Source organism: Nestor notabilis, unplaced genomic scaffold (genome assembly GCF_000696875.1).
Source record: "Nestor notabilis isolate BGI_N333 unplaced genomic scaffold, ASM69687v1 scaffold32521, whole genome shotgun sequence".
Classification (NCBI taxonomy): domain Eukaryota; kingdom Metazoa; phylum Chordata; class Aves; order Psittaciformes; family Psittacidae; genus Nestor; species Nestor notabilis.
In genome coordinates, this window is record NW_009914788.1 from 39038 (window position 1) to 47827 (window position 8790).

Genomic DNA, 8790 nt, shown 5'->3' on the forward strand with positions numbered 1-8790 from the left:
GCTTTTTTTGGTTAGTGTGGCTGCAGAGGGAGGGTAAGTGCAGATCTTGATTTAGGAGTCCAGGAGCTGGAAGATATACAGGCTGAGACAGACTAAAAAAGCAGAGAGGAAGAAAGGCTGAGAATATGTTCTGAAGATGGAGAGCTAATAATTCCACGACTATCAATTTTTTTGTATCTTTAAACAAATTCCTACAGTGACATTGCAATGTGATTTATAGGCAGCCTGAAAGGAACGTTAGACACTGTATGCTGAAAAATATACAATGAGACAGAGAAGTCTGCTGCTGTGCTGGAAATAAGCATTTCCCACCAAAAAATCTGAAAAGACTCTCCACCCCACCAAAACAAAACAAAAAACCAAACAAAACCCAACCAAACAACCCCCCCAAAAAAATAAAAAGTTAAAAAAAATCACCCTGTTTCTTTGGCTTTGTCTCCCACTTTCACAGTTGTGGTTTTGTACTGGAGACAGATCAAAAGCAAAGCTAATGAAATGTGCATTTAAACATATACTTCCCATTCAAACAGACACTTATGGATTAGTGTGTATACTGGAAGTAAAACATGCTTTCATGAATTAGGATTTAAGAACAAGATTTTCCCAAGTGCCTTGCTGCCTATGGAACTAAATTCTCATTCCAGAAGTAGATACAGCTACATCACTCTGGCAAGCAGCAGTAAGGGCTCTCCCCTTCACACTTGAACTAAGAGCCTGTGAGGGGGTCTGCAGGGCATCATCTTCCTCAAGTCACCTTCCAACAGGCAGAAACTCTGGTTTGGCTAAAAGATTAAAAATGAGCCAACAAGGGGGAAATAAAGATCTCTCCAGAACTACCTTGTATGTCCCTTGCCTGAGTGAGTGGGCTGGGTAAAGACAAACTAGTGCTGCCTGTCATCCAACCTGTCACTGAAAAGTATGTTTTAGTGATATTTCTCTTTCTGGATGGCTGGTTTTGAGCTGCTTAGGCTGCTTGAGGAGGCAGAGAAAGAGTCACAGCTTGGCCTTCACCCAACCTCTTTCTTAAAGACTGTTCTCTTACCGAACAAGATGTCATGATTGGCAAGTGTGACAAAATAGCACAGATGAGACTGATGCCTGGCAGGTGTAGAAAAACACTGATGATGGAATAAGACAGGAGTGGTTGTGGAAATGCATTCTGGTCACTTGATATTCACAAGCTGCTTTTTGAATTCCCTCTATTTAAAAATGTAGCGTGGGATCTGAGGAGGACACGAGTTTGGAAGAATGAAGCACACAATGAGTTTGGGAGGATGGCTCCTTTGGTTGTTTCCTCCCTCTCCCCATGATGAATGAGCCTTGTGTGGAAACAGGGATGGGGCAGCAGACCTACACTGCTGTAAATCCATGTGGCTTGATCAGATGCAGTTCCCTAAGTAGGTCTAAAGAGATTTCAGCCAGCTGAAGAGCTGGCCTGGGTAGTTGTTCTTTAAGAAGTTAGGCTGTTTCTAGTATTTACCATCACCAGAGTCAGTCAATTCCCTGTTTGTGACATCAGTGCAATGTTCCCAACTGCCAAGCAGGAGACATGGGACAAGCAGCCAGGGTCTCCACTAAGTTTTCTCTGCAATGTTTCCCTCCAGGGCTGGAGGCAAAACATAAACCATTATTGGCAGAGCCTTTGCTGCACACTTCCCAGCACTGTCAGGCACAGTGGGAGCCAGGGAGATTTCAAGCAGCTTTTAGTCCTCTCTACTTTGCACCAGGGAAGTCGGATAAGGCAGAACAGCAGCAGCAGCCTATCACCGCCTCAATGGTATACCCCACCAGAAAGGTGCCGAGTGCTTCTTCCATGATGCTGACAGGTAAAAACAGGACGGGACGGGATGTCCAGAGCAGCAAGAACTAAAATCCCAGCATCTCTGAAACCCCTGAAATAGCCCCAGCATTAAGAAAGCTGAACAGAAGCAGCAACCCACCAGCACCCTGGTAAATTACACAACAAAGTGTCCCTATCTCAACATGCATTTAACCTCTCTCTAACCAATGGAGTAACTGCCATGACTGAACATCAGCCTGTTAATCCCACATCCCAACATTCCCTGGTTCAAAGCCCTTCTTGTCTGCACGCTTGATCCCATTTCCACATACCTGGTGTTTCTTATCTGCTGTGGGAGACGACCTGGAACGTACATGCACAGGGAACGTCTGACTGTCGTACCTATCAAGCAAGTCTTCCACAGACACCGATTTCCCAGATTTCCTGGCAGTGGAGGGTGTTTCAAAGACCTGCTCCCGCTTTCTGTGGTGAGGCTGGTACTGCATGCCCAGAGGGTCTGTCTGTCTGCCTTTGATGAGCTCTGTTTTGGCTCTGTAATCCCAGCACCTCTCTGTTTTCGGTCGGCTTGTGATTGAGCTGTCCTGGTGCCCTGTCTTCTTCTCATCTCCACTCATATCAAAGCAGCCCATCAGACCAGGAGGAAGAGTAGAAGATATCTGCCTTGTCCTGGATATCCGCTCTATGGACTCTCTCCGGCGGTAAAGGTTCTGGTCCTGGAGAGAGTTCATGCTGGAGGCAGAGGAAAGGCTCTGGCTGTCTGGGCCACATGGCTGTAGGTAGGAGCTGTGGGAGCGCTCCCTCAGCAGCCCCACATCTTGTGAGGATGGTCGTCTCCCTGTTTTGCGCTCAATGTAGTCAGCAAGGGCATTCTGCTGGAGCTGCTTGAGCTCTGGCTTGGAGAGGCTGGCTGTGGAAGCAGCTTTGCCATCCCCTTCGAAGATCTTACGCCGATCAGCCACTGTATTCTCCGGGAAGATGAAATGGATGCTTTTCTTCTGCAAGGAGAAAGGCGATGGCTCCCCATCAGAGATGCCCACCTCGTTCATCTTCTCTGGCTCCGAGTAAGACCGCTTCTTCTGCTCTGTTGTCAGCCGCTTTCGGCCCCCAATGCGCAAGATGTGCTGTGTCTTCGCATAGTCCAGGGCGGACAGGCTGCCTTCTGTTGGGGTGATGCTGTGCCTCTCCTTCGGGGTGTGTGGAGATGGCACCATGGTCCTCATGCCCACATGGGCCGAAGCAGGCCTCTGGGTCGTCCTCTTGGGTGTGCTCCCAAAGGGGGGGCTGATGCGATGGAAGGAAGTTGCCCTCAGCACCCTGGACTGAGCATCCTTAATGCTGTTCCTGTAAGCTCTGTTAAATGGTGTGTCCAGCCGCGATCCGTGGGCATCCTGCATGTTATCCTTCCAGAGGACTTCCTTCTCAGGCTCAGCTCCCAGCTGGAATGTGCTTTTACTCCTTGGGAGCTGAGCCACCCTTACTTGTGCTTCATTTTCAGGACACAGGCCGTAGGATTCGCTGGGTCTTGCCTGCTTCACCGAAGCCACCATCTGCAGCTCTACGGGGTGCCAGTCAGCCTCCTCCAGTTTCCCATTCCTGATGGAGGGGCTGGAGACCCTGTCTGGCCCGCAGGGCAGCTGGCTGGGCTCACGGAGCTTGCTCCACATGTCCTCCAGGCTATACAGAGAGCACCTCATGCTGGAGGGCTGGCTGGTCCTGCTTGGCCCATAGTGCTGGCCAAAGCTGGGAATACCAGCACTCTGGGGCTGGTTAGTGCTTTGCTCTCGCTGCTCAAACTTGCTAACCTTCTCCAGCACCGAGCAGCGGGGCTTGCCAGCATCTGGTTTGCCACAGGGAAAGCTTTGGGTGCTGCTAGAGCTGAGCTGGCTCCTCCCGAAATCAGAGGTCTTTGGGTGCTGCAGAGAAGGGGGCTCCTCGCACTTTGGCTCAGCAGCATGGAGTTGAGTGACACTCCTGCCTCCCTCCTCCTCCTGCCTTGCAAAGGCCTGTGGGTCCACATCACTCCACTGTTTGTGCCCCCGTCCCCTGTGATCCTTCTCTTTGCTGCTGCTGCTCAAGAAGGACAGTTTGGTGCTGGAATAACTCTCACCTGGTTGCACATCTTTGACCTCAGAGCTGCTTTGCCTCCTGGAGCTATCTGGGATGTTCTGCAAGGAGGAGAAGCCATACTGCTGGGCCTTGCTGTGACACCGCTGGTGGTGAGCAGCAGCGTCTCTCTCATTTATCTTTGCATTGCCATTTTTGTCCTCCTGGGATTCAGCTGTCCAGTCCTCTTTGGACTGGTAGTGGGCTCTTCTCTCACCAGCATCCTTCAGCTGGGGCTGTGGAGCTTGAAAACTGTGTTTGGAGGTGTGTGCAGTACTTGTGGGCTCTTGGTTCCTGTGTACTCCCTCGTAAGGAGGTAACAACTCCTCCCTTCTTGAGGTGGTCAGGCAGACTTCTGGGCCTGCCATGCTAGGAGCTTTTTGCTGAAGAAGTTTTGCTGCAGCATCATGCTTTCTCTCAGCTGCTGGGGGCTGGTAGAAGATGGTCAATCTGTTTGTAGTACTTTGGCTTCCATTCTCATCAAGGCCCAGGGTGCTGCTGGCTACGTCCTTGTCGTAAGAAGCTGGAATTGGTGGAGAATACCCACTTTCTTTGGCCAGAGCTGGATAAAGCATCCCATTACTGCTTGCAGAAGGCTGGGGCACCTGGGCATAGTGCGGCTCTGGGGAAGGTACTGGGTAGACACCAGTAGGCAGCAGGGGCTGCCCCGGCTGGGCTGGCTGGGAGTAACTCTGCTTGGGCTTCATGGTGGGGCTGCTCTCTGGGCTCTTCTCCACCAAGGTGTGCAGACGCCCTTCTCCAAAGGGGGTTTTCAGCAGCGGCCCCTGGGCCAGGGTGCTGACAAGCAGAGGCCAGGTCCCTTTCTGCTGGGTTCGACCAGGCTTGTTCAGATCAAGGCCAGTGCATGAGCTGGGCCTCTCGTGATGTCTGATGGCTGCATAGCTGTCGCTGCGGGTGGGAGGCAAGGGAGGTCCTTTGGGGGGTTGGCTTTTGCTGTCCAAGGAGCCCTGGCCTGGCTGAGCCCAGGAGGGAGCTGTGTTGTGCCGGCTGAAGAGCCTGCTGTGGCCACAACCATCCAGTGAAGCCTGGGCCTCACAGCTTGGAAGCAAGGCAGAGGACTTCACCTCATACTCCTTGGAGATCCCCTGCTGGGCATCGTAGACTGTCTTGACATACCTGATGTCAGCTTGCCTCATCCTCTCCTGCGGGCTGCCTTGGGGCTGCATGCTGTCTGTGGAGCAGTACTCCTCCTTGCTGAATGGAGGAGCAGGGTACTCAGGGATGCTGGAGTTGGTGGAGAAGGAGCTGTAGGCAGAGTCTCTCTTGTTGTGGAGGTGGGAGAGCTGGTCAGTGCTGTTGCTGGACTTGGCTGGGGACAGATGACAGGGGTGGTAGCCAGGGGAGGAGTGGTCCAAGCTCTCCATGCTGCCCCGGGAGCTGTACTGGTCAGGACTTCTCCTCAGATAGCCATGCTCATAGCCAGAGAGATCGCTAGTGGAAGAGCTGGGGAAGAATAAGAGGAGAGTAAAAACTCACTGCTAGCAGAGGAGAGGCACAACAACTTATAAGTGAGCTCAGAAGCAAGATGTTTAGTTTTGAGATGAAAACCCATATTTGGGCCTTACTCCATCCCAGTTCACAAAGAGGAACTGCTTGACATTGCAACACACGGCTCTTATTTACCACAGAAGAGTGGGAAGGAAATACAGACAGTGAGACGGTGCATCACTGGAGCCAGGGAGGATCAACCCCACCCATCAAACCTATCCAGGGCACTTGCAAAGCTGAATGAGCCCTGATGCCACTGAAGAGGAGGAGAGGAGCATGAGAGGCATTCTAGGGAGAATCTAATCTCTTCCTTTTTTTCCCATTTCATTTCTTTTTATGGAGATGAAGGCTATGCCCTGGCACGCTTCCTGGAAATTCAGCTGTCCCAAGGATAGTTTGTTTGCTGTGAGAAAACTAAACTGACAAGACGGAGAAGAGATGCAAGTTGTGCATGGAGGCAAGTGGGGGTGCAACAGTAGAAGGCGTTTGAGAATGCCCCGGGAAGTCTTCACAGCCACCTCCTCACATAGGAGGACATGAGGACACCTTGGCACCTGCTCTGAGGTACATGTGTGTCAGAAGAGGACTCACTGCCTTCGAAAAGAAGGATATTCAGAAATCTTCCCATCATTGTGAAGGGAGGCGTCTTGTGCCAGCCACAGTCCCTCTTTACAGGGAAGCCAATTTCCCCTGGATAATCACTCCTCCCAGATTCAAGCAAATGCATTGATGATTTGGGATTGTAGCCCTCTGTTCCCAGGTCCACTCCCTTAGATATTGCTTTTCTCTAGTTCCCTGTGCAACTATGTGTGCTGTGCTGGCAGAGCCACAGGAAAGCATCAGAAAAGGAAAGACTGCTGTCTCATGCAAAGGGTGGCAGGACAATGCTTGGAGCTGCAAGCAGGAATAGAGAGGAGCCTGGGTGTAAGCTAGAAAGGCAAGCTCCATTTCTGCCTGCTTTGCTTCACTGAAATAAACCCAACCCTGCTCCATGTAGCAGCGGAGCTGGGGATGCACAGCAGCCTGGAAATCAAGGAGGCAGCAGGTAACACCCTCCCCAGCAAGCATCTACTGAAAAGCCTAAAGCTTCCTCCAGTTGTAGTCCAGCTACAGTCACTTCCACCTGTAGCTGGATTAATACCCACAAGCCCAAAGGACAGACAGGGAGGAGAAGGCTGCTAAGGGAGGGGAAAGGCAGGAGGAATCCTGCCTGCAAGGGAAAAAAGCAGCAGCTCTGCAGATGGATGCAAAGGAACACAGGCACAGGCAGAAAGAGATATGGCAACTCTGACAGCCTACTTGTTTAAATGCACCACTCTATTTTAGTTTCACATAAAATCTCCCTGGCAGTGCCCAGCACAGCCCTGGCCAGCTAGCCACTAGATGTTCCCCGTGCTCCTCTTCCAGCACCCAGGAGCCAGAGCTATGCTGCCAAAGGCTCTGCCAGGAGCTGCGGCTGAGAAGCAAAGCCCCTAGTTGGGAAATGAGTCTGCTCCAGCATGATCTGTGCTGAAGGCCAGAGATGAACATACATTGTTCTGCAACCATCTCCTCACTTTTTTGTTTAATGCTGTTTTCTTTTTCCTCCTCTCTGCCAAGGCTCAGTCTTGCCTGTAGAAGAAATGTGTTAATACAGTGGCTATAAGGAGAGTTTCCTGCACCTGAAACCCTTCTGCCTTTCCAGGGAAAACCCTCCAAGGGCAGAATTTAAACTTGCGCCCCCTCAGGCTGTCCCAGGGTTTACCGCCAATACATTTGGGGGCTGCTGATGGTAGCTGAGGGGTCTGTCTCCTCCCCATATTCACCACACCACATGGCCTCACAGAAACAGCCCCATCACTGGTTCCAATCTGCCATGGCCAAAACCAGAGTGGCCTTTTAACATCACTAAGGTTACTAGTTTAGTCTTTAGGGGACTGATAAACCCCTGTGCTAACTTCTTAGAGAAGCAGCCCTGCACATACAGCTATGATAGAGCTGACCCCTGCAGAAAGTGATTGCCAAAACCAGGAAATCCCTTGCTGAACTTCTCACCCGGGGAGTATTGGTGGTGCTGCACTAGTTGGCTGCTCCTGAGAGTGGCTTGGTTATGCTGACAGGCACAGATGCCCCATACCTACACCCTTTCCTTTTTTTTTTTTAAAGTAGGCTAACTTTGACTTTGGATTTTGTTTCCTTTGCTGGGAAAAAAAAACACACTGTGTTTTTACATGGGGACAGCCCACAGGATGCAGAGCAGGACTCTAGCTCCTGCAACCAGTTTCATAGAAAGCTGCACTGACATCCTGACAGTGGGTTCCCATCTTGGTAGGAAGGGGGACTTTAAAAGTAATTAATTTCCTAGCTGTTAATCACCTCATAGAACACTTAAAGGAAGAAAACATGGCCACTTTATCTGAGTAACCAAACAGGAACCAAAGCCTTCCTAACTCTAATCCTAACTACCTGGCTGTTTGTAAACCTATTAGCTCAGGTTGGATGGGGCTTTGAGAAACCTGGTCTCGTGGAAGGTGTCCCTGCCCATGGCAGGGAGTTGGAACTGCATGAGCTTTATGGTCCCTTCCAACCCAAACCATCCTGTGATTCTAGGATATAATTCTGCTTTACCTCTCTGACCAAGAAGCATAGGATCACAGCCATGTAGTGCTTACCTGGAGTGGTAGGACTGATGCCAAGGGGTGCCAAGCGTACCCTGAGATATTTGCATCATGCTGGGATTGGGCTGGTTCTCCGCAAGTTTGCTTGAATGCCAGGAATGAGGCCGGCCTAGAGTTTCACTCCGCCTAGGTGAAAGCAGAAGGATTTTGCACATCAGCAACGGGCCAGCTCTTCCATGGAAGATGAATGTAAAGTAACACCAACAGCCACGTTTAAAATTGCTCATGCTCACTTCTGTTTCACTGCTATATTCTCACCTCTTCTGGTGAATCAAGCAGTAATCATACACTGTTCCTGACATTCACACAACACCTTTCCCCCATATTTGCAAGACAAAAGGCATGGGCAGAGAAAGGCAGACAAGAGAGCTATCACCAAATGCAGGGGGTCTTCCCCTCTACCTCCACGCCAGAAGCCTCCCCCCTTGGGATGAGCCTGGGGGCCCATCCACAGGGATGAGTTTACAGGCTGGGCTGCATGTGGACTCCCACATGTGATTGTGATGGATGCTGAAGGAGTGCTTTTCTCAAAAGGTTCCCTTCACTTTCAAGTAACAGCTGGCAAAGTCATCTAAAGGATGCAATGCCATGAGGGGGTGGAAGCTGTTTTGATCCCTCCTCAGTGCTGATAAAAACGCAGGAAGGGACGTGACAACCAAGTGCCACAACGCGCGTCCTCCAGCTGTCCCCCGCAGCGTGTGTTGCCACCAAGTCTCAGGC

General features: G+C 50.9%; 1 protein-coding gene across 1 annotated transcript in view; it reads right to left on the reverse strand.

Moving 5' to 3' along the window:
- The window catches only part of SHROOM3 (shroom family member 3), a 21791-nt gene extending 13578 nt beyond the window's left edge, over window positions 1-8213 (reverse strand). The window contains exons 1-2 of the mRNA XM_010023823.1: window positions 8065-8213; window positions 2113-5368 (exon numbers count right to left, since the gene is read on the reverse strand). Of these exons, the coding sequence (XP_010022125.1) occupies window positions 2113-5368; window positions 8065-8123 (3315 nt within the window). The 5' untranslated portion in view covers window positions 8124-8213. The remainder of the gene's footprint in view (window positions 1-2112; window positions 5369-8064) is intronic.
- Window positions 8214-8790: the final 577 nt, after the last annotated feature.